Source organism: Amblyomma mixtum, chromosome 8 (assembly GCF_055824585.1).
Source record: "Amblyomma mixtum isolate Tamu chromosome 8, ASM5582458v1, whole genome shotgun sequence".
In the NCBI taxonomy this organism is placed as follows: domain Eukaryota; kingdom Metazoa; phylum Arthropoda; class Arachnida; order Ixodida; family Ixodidae; genus Amblyomma; species Amblyomma mixtum.
Genome location: NC_143019.1, coordinates 87,161,468 through 87,175,509, shown reverse-complemented (window position 1 = coordinate 87,175,509; position 14,042 = coordinate 87,161,468). Strand labels below are relative to the sequence as shown.

The following is a 14,042-nucleotide window of genomic DNA, read 5'->3' as shown; positions in this document are numbered from 1 at the left end:
GCGGTACTCGCGTTCGCTCCGTTATGCTAATGGCAGCAACGGCAACAGTGATGCCAATGCGGCTCAACCCACGAATGGGAACTTAAGAGCTGTGCTTTAAAAAGATTAGCACCAGTGACTGACGACTAGGGCAGCATAACTGGGCCACCCAGTGCTGCAGTTCGCAAAGCCACTGATTGTGCTTGTCTCATGTTTCAAACATGACGTGGATCGACAGAGAGCGACCTTTGTTAAACTGCACCGCTTCCCTACTGTCGGAGTACTGTCCGCATGCGAATGCACATATACTTTCTTTTTGGCTCAAGAAAGAGCGAGAAAGAAACAAGATGTCTTTTGTGCAAGGCGGTAGCAGTTTGTTGACCTCCCTTTATACTCATAAGTGGGAACCACTGGCACACTCATTACCATGGTGTCTCGTCTACTGCAGCCCAGCGTGTTGTCACACCGCCACTCCAGTGATCAGTTACTTCCACTTATCCGTTTTTGCCCTCACCTGATACAGGCATACATTCTGATATTAGCATCTGCAACTGGAGCAACTGTCAAAGAAGGTCAGGTAGGCGCATAAGATTCAGAAGTTTGAGGGGATTCGGTCACTGCAGCTGGCAGAGGACAGGGTTAACTGGAGAGAAGTATGGGAAAGGCCTCCATCCTGGAGCGAACGTCGCTAGGCTGATGGTCATGACACTACAAAGCTCAGATGCCCATTATAATAAGAAAAGTACCCGATGTGCTAGAGAGGCAGCAGAGCCAGTAAGTTAAACACCAGTTCCTCCCTCACCGGCAGTGTCCTCAGGGTGTGGTGCCAAGTGGGCGAGGAGGGTAGCGGAGAAGGCCTCCCTCTGGGCAGCGTTCCACAGGGAGAACCAGTGCAGCACACAGCTCACCTCCAGGCGGCTCGTGCCAGCCAGGCTCATAGGGGATGGGACAACCTCCTGCACAGCACGCTCAGCGTGACGTACACTGCTTGTGCACAGGGGTAGGGGCTCAAATGCAAAACCGTTAACTTCTTCTCCACAATATAAATGTGCCATGAGAGGTATATGGTTTATGGAGGTTTAACGTCCCAAAGCAACTCGGGCTATGAGGGACGCCGTAGTGAAGGGCTCCGGAAATTTCGACCACCTGGGGTTCTTTATCGTGCACTGACATCGCACAGCACACGGGCCTCTAGAATATCGCCTCCATCGAAATTCGACCGCCACGGCCGCACTGATGCACCCCTTAACTACTTGTCATTAACTGTTGCAGCTTTGCCACCCTGTTACAGGCGATTTCAGTATTACTCATAAAATTTTAAGCCCACTGTTCTAAACCGCAGCAAAGATAAAAACAGAAGCTAGCTGTGGGAAAGTAACAATAACAAGCCCCAGCCTTTAACTGCAAGAACAGGAATGCAAGGTCTAAAATGCCACAACTCAAAACATGCCACTTTGGCCAGAGTTTGCGAAAGTGCATCACACTAAAGTGGAAACTACACCCTAGCTTTCACTTTCACTATTCTACACATTCCTAATAAGTCACTGTGAATAGAACTACAGTCATCCATCATACAAGTAAGCAGTGGTAAAGAGACAACTAACTCCGCCGAGACAATGCTGGAGGACAACGCAGTTCCATGACCACAGGGGAAAGTTTGATAACCCAGGCTATCCATTCAGCGCACTAACCTCATATGTATGAAAGAATGCCTAGGTCCGCAACAAATGGATTTCATGATGACACATAGGCACTTAAGAACAGGGTACTACTACACCTGAAGCTGTGAGGGCACCCCATGTGAGCCAGTTTGCAATGCAGTTTGAGACACACAACACCAAAGCCCGATGTAAAAAGAAATTAACAAGTACCGTGGAGTGTTGTCCTGAAGTTCAATGGCAGCAGCATTTAGGTTGAGTTATTCGTTTCCGAAATCTGCTACCTCGAATGTATTAATTTCAAATAGCACTTGATAAGGCACCCAGCAGTTACTTAGGAAGTTACTGCTGTGCTCCCGTAAGCCCCCCATTTGCTTCTGCATGCTTATTATGGATGAGAATAGTGGCCATGGGGATGTGAAAATGCTGCTGAAATAGAGGAAGATTTCCATGGGTAGCGACTTTATCAATAAAAACCTACAATTAATAAAACAACCCACAAAAATAAAAGGAAAAAAAATAGACAGTTTAGCATGGCTAAGCACGGAATATCATGTGGTAGCACTAGTTAGGGTGGGTACATGAGGTCCTTACGTGCTAAGGGCATTTGACCTAAAGGTCTTTATCCAAAAGGCATTTACCATGAAGGCTTTCACCCTAAAGGCCTTTGGGTAACAGCCTGGGTAAAGGCCTAAAGGCCAAAACCAAAAAATGCATAGTACACGGGACCCTTTTGCGTTTCGCCTCCATCAAAACGTAGCCGCCGCGGTCATGTTCCAGCTCGGGTACTCCGGCTCGGTAGACAAGCACCTTCGCTCAGTGGTTAAGACACTCGTCTACCGAGCCAAAGTACCCGAGCTGGAACACGACCGCAGTGGTCGTGTTTCGATGGAGGCAAAACGCAAAAGGCTCCAGTCCCCAGGTGGTTGAAATTTTTCCGGAGACCTCCCACTACGGCACCTCTTTCTCTCTTTCACTCCCACCTTCCTCCCTTGCCTTACGGCGTGGTTCAGGTGTCTGCCTAGATATGTGAGACAGATACTGCACCATTTCCTTTCCTCAAAAACCAACCAAAAACCTAGTAGTGCACCCGCCACGGTGTCTCAGTGGTTAAGGCGCCCATCTACTTAGCCGGAGAACCCCGGTTCGAACCCGACCGCGGCGGCTGCGTTTCAATAGAGCCGAAATGCATAAGACACTCGTGCCCTGTGCCATGTCGGTGCGCATTCAAGATCCCCAGATGGTCAAAATTATTCTAGAGACCTCCACTATGGCATCTCTTTCTTTCTTTATTTCTTTCTTCTTTCACTCCCTCCTTTATCCCATCCCTTACAGCGCAATTCAGGTGTCCCCCGAGATAGTTGAGACAGTTACTGCGTTCCTTTCCTCAAAAACCAATTTTCATTTTCATTTCCTAGTAGTGGTACTGCACTAAAACACGAAAAGAACACATACAACATGCACAGACTATTGCATACACCTAGTTTTACAAAAAATTCTAGCTGAAATTCAGCCTAAGAGACTAATTTTTGCCCATTCTTTAACAGCCGATAATCATTCACTTCTGCAGTTTGCCTACGTTCCCTGCACAGCATTCTGTGCTGTGTTTTTAACTGTGCAGCGAGTCCCGAGTCGCCTCAATCAATAGGCAATATCTTGTGTTATATGCATTGTAGCGCAGCAAATTTTGTGTTTTTCGGCTGTCAAAGCATGTGCATACCATTGAGATGTAGACATTCTTTTGTGTGCGGAAAACCTCTAAGCATTCAGGCACGCAAGTGTGATGTTGCATTTTTCGCACTCCCAACGGCTCTCGGTTTTTTTTTTCTCTAGGCTTTGCAGAAGACGCATCTGTGCAATAAGTTCCGCTTCATGGCGTTTGGAGGTATTCGCTGAGGAAGATGAACCCATTCACAAGCCTCTAAATTTACTGAAGCTGGAGCTATAGCTGGTTTAACCTCTGCCCCTGTAATCTCTGCACTTTTATACAGGCAACAGAGAGTCTTCAACATCTGTTCAACTAGATTTTCAATTGAGTCTCTTCTACATCTGTTCAACTAGATTTTTTTCTGTCCGTGTGAATAGCTGCGAACCTCGTGGACAAGTTCAGCAAGGCGGAAATTTGGGCGAGTTGGTAAGTATTCATGATTTTGTTCACAGCGCAACAAGAACGGGAAAGACGAAAGACGAAAGTGACACAAACAAGCGCTGACTATCAACTAGTTTTTATTGAAGAACGAAAGGCGTATTATAAAAATATTAAAACACTTATCAAGAACAAAAATAAAAAAAAAATTACCCCCTTTCGCACACAGGCGCCCACTGCAGGAACTGCCAATGCGAGCATATGAAAGATCACGCAGAAAGGAGACCAAAAGGTGACCCCCTTGCCCAGTCCACGTTTCTATGCAAGGAGTGCAAATGCGCACCTGATTATAAGAACACACGCATCCTGGCATAAAGTCACACGCGATAAAGTCACACGCGAGATAATGGAGGCCTTTCATATTCACCAGAAAGGCACTTTGTGTATCAGCAGCCCTTCCATTGCTTTATCCGAGAGGGAATTGAGGTATCTAAACTCCCACGTGCCTTGCAGATAACTTCTGTGTTTTTGATAAGTGTTTTAATATTTGTACATATACACCTTTCGTTTTTCTATAAAAACTAGCTGATAGTCAGCGCCTGTTTGTGTCACTTCCGTCTTCTGTCACTTCTTGTTGCGCTGTGAACAAAATCATGGACAAGTATTGCCAACTGGCGTAGATACCACTAACCATAACAAAGAAGCTTATCATATGTCTGCTATCAGCAAGGTTATCAGCCTGCCCATAGCAAATATTTTTTCCAGCAGACAGCGTTCTGCCGTCTTTTTTCCAATTTGGTCCTGTCTTTGGAAAAAAAAATGGGTTAAGAAAGTATTTCATGGGTAATGACTGAGTTCTTTTAAGCTTCATGCACTCTGCAGGAACATTTTCTGTAAGGCCTCCTTTCTGTCTAAATTATTTGTGCCAAATTATGCGCTCGTATAGCATTTCATTTCGGTGCAAACAAGTTTTCATGTTTGCATTCGTCTGACCTTAGTTTACGTGATTTCTGCTGCCGACCATACTCCAGGCATGGTTTCAACATCATTTTTCGAATATTCTGTACAACAAAATGACAAGAAAACGCACAGAACAAGTCCGTACTTCCAACGGATTTAATCAAGAAGAAAAAAACGCTTACATGTGCAAACAAAACATGCGCCTCAAACTGTTCCAAAAGCTGTTCTCATTCTCAAAAAGGGAATTGGAGTTTTTGATGTGAACTGAAAAAGAAAAAGACTATAAATGCACACCGAATTTATTGTTTTGAAATTCAGTTTTACCCAGTTTTAAAGTTAGTATTCAGAAGTATGCCCTAGCGTGCTGGCTACTAAGTGTGAGTTACGATTGGCCACAGGAGAGAATTAACAGTGTGAGAGCATAGTGAGACAATGGGATCATTGGAATAAATAGCTCAGTTGTGCTTAATTCTGAAGAAGTTAGTGCAAAAAACAAACAACGGACAGAAAGAAAGGACACATAAGACATTCACGAGCGCTGTTGTACGTTGTTGTACGCTGTTGTAGAGGAGTTGTACGTTTTAGCGCGCTGCTCTGCTACTTTAGACAAATGTCGGCAGCACCCTGAGAGGTCGACTACTTCATCGAGATCCATCTCCTAAAGTAGCACGTAACGCTCATAGGCTATCGCCATCTGGTCAGAGCTGTTAGTGGTTGAGTTTTCGCATGGCATACAAAGACACTGACAACCTTTGTGACCAGAAAAAGGCAACGTGAACTCAAAACATGCATAAGAATCACGAAAAAAGTGTCATGTTTCAGCTTCTGCAACTGTTTAACGGCAGTTCCATTGCTCCTGTCATCACGCGAACTATGTGAACAGAGACCCTTTGGCTCCTCCTGAATTCTTCTTTCCAATCCAAAAATTTGCTCTAATGAAGGGTTTGATGCGGTCACAGTTTGTTCCACAGCTTAAAAAGCGAGCAGTGTGTCGCAGGTAACAAATACCCTCGTATTTATCGCAGGCAGACAAAGCTAATCTGACATCAAAGAGACTATAGACAAACCTCTGGTTCCACTTACCTAAGCAAGGCCAGTTTATAGATCTGTTCTCTCGTGTTACTTTCACTTGCTTTTAGTTAGCAGTCATGCCTCGTAAATACGCACCCCGTTAGTAAGCACCACTCAAATTATGGACAATTATTATGGCGACAAAACTTTTCCAATATATTTATATCTCGTTAATATGCAAACTCTCAGTCCAGACAACGGACAACAGGAAGAAGCAGTTCCCATTAGGGCCCGTGTATTTTTATCTCGTTACTATGCATGGCAATGAGAACAAAATCTCTACTGCCCTAACCAGGTGCTTCTGTATTCCTGCATTTTCTGCAAACAAGGGAAGGGGAATGAGGGGCTCGTTATAAATATGGGAGAAGCCAACAGCCACAGAAACCAAGGAGCACAGGAGATTTCTTAATTTATTGATTTTTTTTGTGGTGTTGATCAAGTAAGAATATTACTGAATATGTTGTCGCTTAAAGCTAATTGATTAGAAAAGCAGAAGAAAAAACAACCACATGCCGCCTCGTGTGGTTGTTAACCTAACACTCTCAAGGTTAGGTTATTTCCAAACATAAATACCCCCGAAAGCAGAAGGTTTGACAGCCGTCGCCGTAGCTCAGAGGTAGAGCACCGGACGCGTAATTCGGAGGTCGTGGGTTCGGATCCCACCGGCGGCATGTGGTTGTTTTTTCTTCTGCTTTTCTAATCAATTAGCTTTAAGCGACAACATATTCAGTAATATTCTTACTTGATCAACACCACAAAAAAATAGATTAATTAAGAAATCTCCTGTGCTCCTTGGTTTCTGTGGCTGTTGGCTTCCCTGCATTTTCTGCGTTGGACACCAGAGGAATGCAGTGAAAATGTGGAAATGGCTGAGCAAATACAGCAACCACTACTCTAAACACGACCATTACTGTGTCAATTTCTTGCCTGCTAACGAACCCAAATAAACTATGCGTGACTGTTAAAGCGCTGGCGTGCCACATATATCACTGAAAGAAACTGGTGCTTTTTCCACGGGGAATATTATTACGAAAGAAAATGAAGAAAGTCTGCATAATTTTCAAAAAACGAAAACCAAAATGTCCAATCCCTAGATATAAAACAACTGAAAGTTTGCTTCCATAGACACCCTACCTTAGCAACTACTGAAAAATGCCTCGGCAAGTTCACACACCACTCAGTTATGACTTACGCACAAACGTCTCTCTGGTTTAGCATCTGCTGATAAGCAATGCATGTGAACGTGCAGCCGTGCACTGGACCCCCCCCCCCTCCTCTTATTTCGGATTTCGGTCGAAAGCTGGTACTGCCCAAGACAGCCATTGATACGTGCCCCCTTCTATCAATGACAAACAGCACTATGTCTCACTGTGCTGTGCTTCTGGTAAATATGCTTTAGCATCCAATTGCCTACCAGTAAACCACCTTGATCACTCATTCGTTAATATCTGCTCTGCACTTCAATAATGAAAACAAAGAAGTATTCGGCACGTTTTTCAAGTAACTGGAGCCGTCACACAAACTTGCCGCTTTTTGTTTAGCCACTCAATACTATACACGCAAGTTTTCCAAGTAATGTTTACAATGTAGTTAACCACTGTGCTATCTAAAGCCCTGTAATCCGGTGCACAGCCAAGTTTTGGCTGTTGGTCTGCTTTGTTATGGAGCTTTAAAATTACACTGCTCAGCATTCCAAGTGAAGCTGAAATCTGGGCAAGTTGGTATCAATATGAACCAGTATTTTAAGAACAACTTGCAATAATGGAAAGAGGAAGCTGTTACAATTATACGACAATCAACTGAAGATGTTTGAAACTCCCGAATTCAGCCTTTAATAAAACCAATAACTGATCATTACAGTGACATTTTTTTGTAGCATTCTCATAAGCTTATCATCGAGAGGGATTTCAGACTAAACAAGTAATGAATAGTTAATGTAAAACTTTTTCATCATCTTCCTGCGACTTGTTTTAAACATGCTTCATAGTGGAAACACTGCTATTTCAGAGCCACAGAAACTCAAAAGCGACCACCATGATGCAATAAAAAGGAATGCAACTGCAACCAGCATCAATTTTCCTACTAAACAACACAGTTGCTTTCTTTACGAATATCAAGATGTCACAGATGGTTGCATTAAATTCTGCGTTAGCACACTGCTTCCCGAGGCTCAAACAAAATGTCATTGGCATTCCTGTGCACGGTCATTGCCAAGGGGTTGTTGTGGTTGGACTATTTTCTTTTGCTGAGCCTATAGCAGTTCTTCTTGACATAACCTTTACTGCAGCAAGAAGGACACCCAGTGACAGTAGAGAGATACTACAGACAAAAAACGTGCAAAGATCAACGCATGAATCTCCGGGTTATATACATACATTTAAGTGGAGCAAATCCAAATTTTTTCTGAGAAACTACCAGTGCGCAGCATCACTTTTTCAAGACTATTGCAGTCCTGTGTCAGCCCAAGATAAAGCTTTTAAAAGGCAGTACACTTTGCAGTGTTGTCAAGGTAAGAAATTTTTTTCCATTTGGCATCTAAATTATGACGAGTCCCCAACAATATCCACCCCTTTTAAGATACACAATTAATGGACAGAAGAAGCAATAACTAGAGCCCCTGTCACACTTTCGAAGCTGATGACTAACCTTTGCATCACGTATGACCAGGAGCATTTTGGAGCAGGGTTTGTAGCAGGCAAAAAATATATTTGCAGCAGCTTCCACATGTTTCCTCGCAGAAGCCAAGTGTTAAGAATCAAGGTAAACACACGAATTTATAGCCTTCAGTACAGGGATTCTTATTCCAAGATGGCGGCTTGCTAATAACAGCGATAAGTAAGCATGGATGGATGGATGGATGATAATGGCTTTACCCTTTGTATCGGGCGGTAGCTTTCGCCACCTAGCCTATACTTCCCCCATTGTTAATTTATTTTTCTTTTCCCTTTCTTTCACCTTCGCTCTTACAGTGCGGAAGATGACGATCATGGGATTTTCTGGCGCGAGGTCAGTGCGGAAGAAACAGTACGCATGGAAAAGGCAGAGAAATAATAAAGACACATAATTAATGTGCCATGTGAAACGACAGGAAACGGTTGACACAGAAAAACAGGTTTGACATAGAATAACGCAGGTGGGCAAAAGAACCAAGAGTACTGCCGGCTTTGACCTCTACGTGGCATAAAAGCGGCCACTCCAATGACGTTTTTTCCCGCACTATACACTCCTGTTTTCATTCCACTGCACCGACAAACACTGTAATCACTGTCAAAAACAGGTCCGCCACCGGACAGCCGAAAGAGTGACACGTAGATGACACGCTGACGCCCTGAAAGAGCACTGTACGTTAGCTTCTTTTTATTTATTTTTCAACCGAGTACTGCCGGCTCTGCGCCGGCTCCGCAGACAATCGGCTCGCTGACACGGCACAGCCAGAAAGTTCGGCACGTCAGGCGCATAGCAATGCTGCTTCTGTCTTTTATATTCTTTCCCGGGTGCAACAATGACCGTGCTTCAAAAACAGCCTCTCGCAACAGCCCTGCCGGCCCCGCGTCGCAAGGGGTCAGCGACCGCGGAGCGCATTTCGGCCAATTTCCGCACCACCTCTCCCCTTCTACAGCTACTGCTACCCCTTCCTTCCAAATTAGCCGCAGCCCCGAGACGCAGCGTCGCTAAGCACGATCGCGGGCGGCAAAAAAAATTGCGAGACGACCTTCGCGAACACTCTACTCTGGAAGGCGGCTTTAATTCGTCGCCCCTCGGCAACCCCGACAACCTCCGTCGTTGCCTGGGTGCCGCCGCTGTTCCAGTTTCGCACGCGAACCGCGCGTGTATCCACCGATATCGAAAGCCACTCTCGCGTTCCGGTGTCGCGCCGTTTCCAGCGAGTCCTTGACGAGACTCCGGGAGCACCGAGCGCGACGAGGAACGAAAAAAAAGAAACAGGAAAGTACGGCGGGCGACAGGGAATAACCGTCGCGCGCAGGTAAATCAACAGCAAAGCGAGAAAGCGCCGACCTCGATGCGTGTCTACTGTGGGCTGAACACCAGCGCGCGTGCTAACGGCGGTTTCGGCGCTTTAACGGCGGTTTCGGCAAGCGCCGGAGAACGGACGCAGTATCGGGATTCCAGAAGCGATCGCGCCGATGCTCGAAACGAGCGAGGAATAAAGAATAAAAACGATGTAGAGGAAAAAAACTGTGAGCGGCGCGGTGGCGCCGGAACTGAGGGAGATGTTCGTGCGATACGCGCACAGCTGGTCCGTGCTTGCTGACGTTCCAGAAACTACAGCAGCGGTACTGTGCGGTTGGAGTCGGCGCGTCAACGAGTGCTTTGCAAGCGTCGAGCTCCCGAAGGCAGGCAGGCTTTCACAACTGCTTTCACTTACGAGCGCGTGCGGCACTGCAGAGGAGTTGAGGGACAGAAAAGAAGGCTGGGAGACGGAATCGAGGTCGGTGGTGGGAGTGCGACACGCTTGACAAGAGCAACAATAGAGTAGACGTGGAAATCCTTTTTGGAATGACAAGCACGAATCGGGTGTTGGAGTAGCGAAACGCCGCACCGGTTTCGGGAATTCCCGCAAAGCTAGTTTTCTCAAAGCACGTCAGCTGGGCTAGTTGCGTCTACCATGCTGAACGAACGACATATGCGCCGACTACACAACGAACAGCGTGTCCAAAGACAGCGCAGTGGAAGATGTTACAGCACTACACCAATGGTTTGAATGAAAAAAAAAAAGAGCGTGCTATGACGGCCTTGTCGAACAGAGATCGATTATACGGTTTTCAGTTTTTTTGTTTTTTTCTGGCTCGTGTTAAAGGTCCGTGACGCAATTTAAATGCGCCTAAGTGCACGTCACCGAAGCACTGACTTCGCGTCCTCGTTTTCTGTGATTCTATCTCTCAGATAAATCGATCTTCGAGGTTAGAAACACACAAAAACGAAGAATATTCCGATGATCCGGTCTGCAATAATCTCAAATCGCTATCTTCGATCGAAGAGTTTTTTTTTTCTTTTTTACTGCGGCCACTTTGGGTAAGCGAAAATAGCATCCGACCGGCGCAGCGCCCAAGAAGTAAAAACACATTTCCCGCGTCAGTGAAGCGTGTGGGTGCTAAACGCGAAGCCGCTACCGTTTTCCTCTGCTGTTCGAGGGTCACGTCCGCGTCACTGCATGCCGTGCCTGCACCCAGCGACTGTTCGGAGAATTAAAACCGGGAGTTGCAGAAAAGTCGGGGAAATAAATGCTGCACATACCGGTTTCTGGCCTAATAACCACGCCACGACCGCGCATACGGGCAGCGCAGTGGGGGCCAGACTGGCCAGACGCGGAAATAGAATTCGAGTGGTCAAAAGAACAAGAATACTATGGCCGAGGCAGCGACCCGGAAAATCACGGGCGCATGGAATCCACGTCGCAAACACAGCCTATTCGAGACGCAAATGGGATGTGCGCAAGAATTTACGCGAACAACCAGCGCTCGCCCAGTGCTCAACGCCCGCAAGGAATGACTATTCGTCAAAGCAGGCTTTGAAGAAATAGAGACAAAGACGTCCAAATAACAACAAAACAGTTCGCCTTGTTACCGCGAATGATCGCGGCAGAAGGAACACAAGGAAGTGAAGACGCAGTGTGCATTAAACGCAGAGATATATAAAAAGGCAGGCCGCCGGATCAGTTGACAGTGCTAATCAGTCCGCATCTCACTCCGCGCGCGCACCGCAAGGTCGATTTGCACACGGCCTACGAGCGCGCAATCAGATCAAAACAGATCAACGGATAGCGCTCAAAAGGCCGAACTTTCAACTCCGTGGCGACTTCGGGGGCCATCGGCGATAGCCATAAACGACCCGCCCGACATGACCACGTAGGTATGCCCTCCTCGGACACAAAACCGGGACACCCACGTTTCTCAGACGCGGCGCCGAAAAAGCCGGCAAGGAAAAGCGGGTGCAATGCGCGTCCTGAGGAGGCCCCTCAAGCGCATGTCTTGTCCGACTACGCATGGCTACCGATACACAGGTTAAACCGAATGTGAAACACATTTGCAGATTAGGGTCTCAAAACTGACAGGCGAGAAAGCATAAATAATCAACATGATTAGGCCTAAAGGAGCGTCAGGAGCCAGCGCATGCTGGTTTCCATGCCGGCACGAATCCCGTCAAGAGCAGAGCAGGCACGGTTGGCTACTGCCGATCTCGACGGAAAGATGCTTTGCGCAGAGCAGCGCATCGCAAAACTTACCCGAGCCTGTCGTTCGGATCGGTTCGACGGGACGCAGGTGTTTGATCACAACGAGGACCGGGAGCAGCAAACTTTGCTTTCGCGAGTTTCAGCGCGTCGCCACCGGCACACCGTATCACATATGTTTACGGCGAAGCGAGAGGAGAGCGAGCCAACAAAACGCGTCGAGAGTCTACGTCCACCACCTACGTCGAAAACCTGCCAGTACCGCGAGAGTTAGGACAGTGGAAAGGGCCTTTCCTGAGTTTTCCTTCTTCCATGGCATGAGTACAAGTCAGCGATAAACTGACATGGTACCTAGTTTCCTTTCTGTCATATTAATTACGTGCCCTAAATAATTTAACCTTAGCGCCTTTCAACATTTTACCTTTCGTGGCTTTTAATAATTCACTGACTTCGCTCCAATTTCAAATTTTCAAGCGTTTCAGCAGATTGGCTAGTGTCGGCTGAAAGAAGATCCTTCCGAAGCCAAACCTTCGCATCCAATCCAAACCGTATTATTATTGTATCGAGATGGCGTCTGTGAAAGGTGGAGAACGTACCCAACAGCAGCAAGACGACGAAGCGGCAAAAGCTGGCGAAGCTTTCGCCAAGATTTTCTACGAGACCCTTGCTAAACGCCGTCACCTTCTGGGCAACCTATTTCTTGACAGCGCAAATCTCCTGTGGAATGGGAACCCGCACAGCGGCAAGGACGCTATCAGCAAGTTCTACGCGTCTCTTCCGGCGTGCGAGGCCGAATTAGCGTCCGCCGACGCACAGGCCTTTCGTCAGGAGTTCGTCCATGGCCAGACTACGATACATGTTGTGACAGCTGGCCAGATCAAGTTTTCGGGCAAGCGTTGGATGCCGTACACCGAATCCTTTGTGCTCACGGCTCAAGGCACTGTGTGGAAGATCGTCATGGACAACTTTCGTTTTCAAGAGCCTGCGCCGGTTAATTTTTAGCTGGGCGGACTGATTGCATTGTTCACCGAACTTGATAGTGCAGGATTTTTTCGCTGGGGCCTTCATCTTCACTGTGTGCGCTGCTTCGTAGCCCCCCGCGTCTCATTTGTGTGTCATTGGTTACATCTGCGCGATTTTGTCAAGACTTCTGTCATCTTTCACTTCGTGCGCAAAAGTGAAGTAAATATGATTTCTAAGCGAAGAGGTAAATGGGTGTGTTTGTATTTTGAACCTTGATGCTCGCAGAGCTAGGTACTCCTGCAAAGCACCATTTCATTGCTTGCATGCGCAATAGATACATCAAATTCAAGTCATGCTTTTTACACCCCACAACACTAAGTGGGAGGATCTGTTTACATTAAAGCGAAACACGAAAGGAAATACCTCACAGCATCTGAACTGGCAGCACTCTATGGTTACCAAGAATTGCACAAATGATGCATTTAAAAGCACCTCAATATGCAATACGAGTGGCTAAAAAAATGGGAGTTGCTCCTCTCAAAGCTGTCAGTCAGGGTAGGAAAAGCTGTAAAAGCATACTGCTTTAATATTGTGCAGAACATGAAAGCTCCAAGAAATTTTGATGTGTGCATAAAATCAGATGCACTCTTCAGCGGTACTGCAGCTTTTGCATCACTAGGAGACATAGGGGACTAGTTCCGCTTCTCTGCCCACAGCCACCATTCTAGAACTCCATACATGCTGAAAACTGCAATATTCCCAATCTGCATCACAATGCATTTCCACTACCTTCACACGATGGTCAACCAAGGATTAGGTGCATGCCGAGTGCCTGCTTCAGCATCATCTGACCAAGATGCTTTCTTTTTAATTCTTTTGCATGGGCACTGTTACCTTTGTTTCCTCTGAAAACAAATATTTTGGCAACTAAATTGTATACTCAGGTCTTGAAAAAGATAATTTCTTAGTTTTCAAGCACAAAATACCAGCAGGCAATTTTTTGGCAGGGATGTGCAAAATTTCGTACGAAGTGTCATATCTGGTGGAAATAGAAACACCTGAATGCCTGACTTGTCACGTTAACACCCAAAGCGTCACGGAATCAATTTCTGTTTCAAAGATGCACAATCCGCCT

General features: G+C 46.3%; 2 protein-coding genes across 2 annotated transcripts in view; one reads left to right on the top strand and one right to left on the bottom strand.

Annotated features, from left to right (window-relative positions):
• Positions 1 to 12,192, bottom strand: part of LOC149333380 (uncharacterized) — a 29,218-nt gene extending 17,026 nt beyond the window's left edge. The window contains exon 1 of the mRNA XM_089558637.1: positions 11,999 to 12,192. The gene's annotated coding sequence lies outside the window, so the exon portion shown is untranslated. The remainder of the gene's footprint in view (positions 1 to 11,998) is intronic.
• A 293-nt stretch (positions 12,193 to 12,485) lies between these two features.
• LOC149333379 (NTF2-related export protein 2-like) lies at positions 12,486 to 13,156 on the top strand. Its single transcript, XM_089558638.1, has one exon. The coding sequence runs from the start codon at positions 12,512 to 12,514 to the stop codon at positions 12,944 to 12,946; it is 435 nt and encodes a 144-aa protein (XP_089414764.1). The 5' UTR covers positions 12,486 to 12,511; the 3' UTR covers positions 12,947 to 13,156.
• The last annotated feature ends 886 nt before the right edge of the window (positions 13,157 to 14,042 follow it).

Excerpts from the sequence above, each read along its gene's own strand:
- LOC149333379 (XM_089558638.1), top strand. The coding sequence starts at position 12,512 with ATGGCGTCTGTGAAAGGTGGAGAACGTACCCAACAGCAGCAAGACGAC.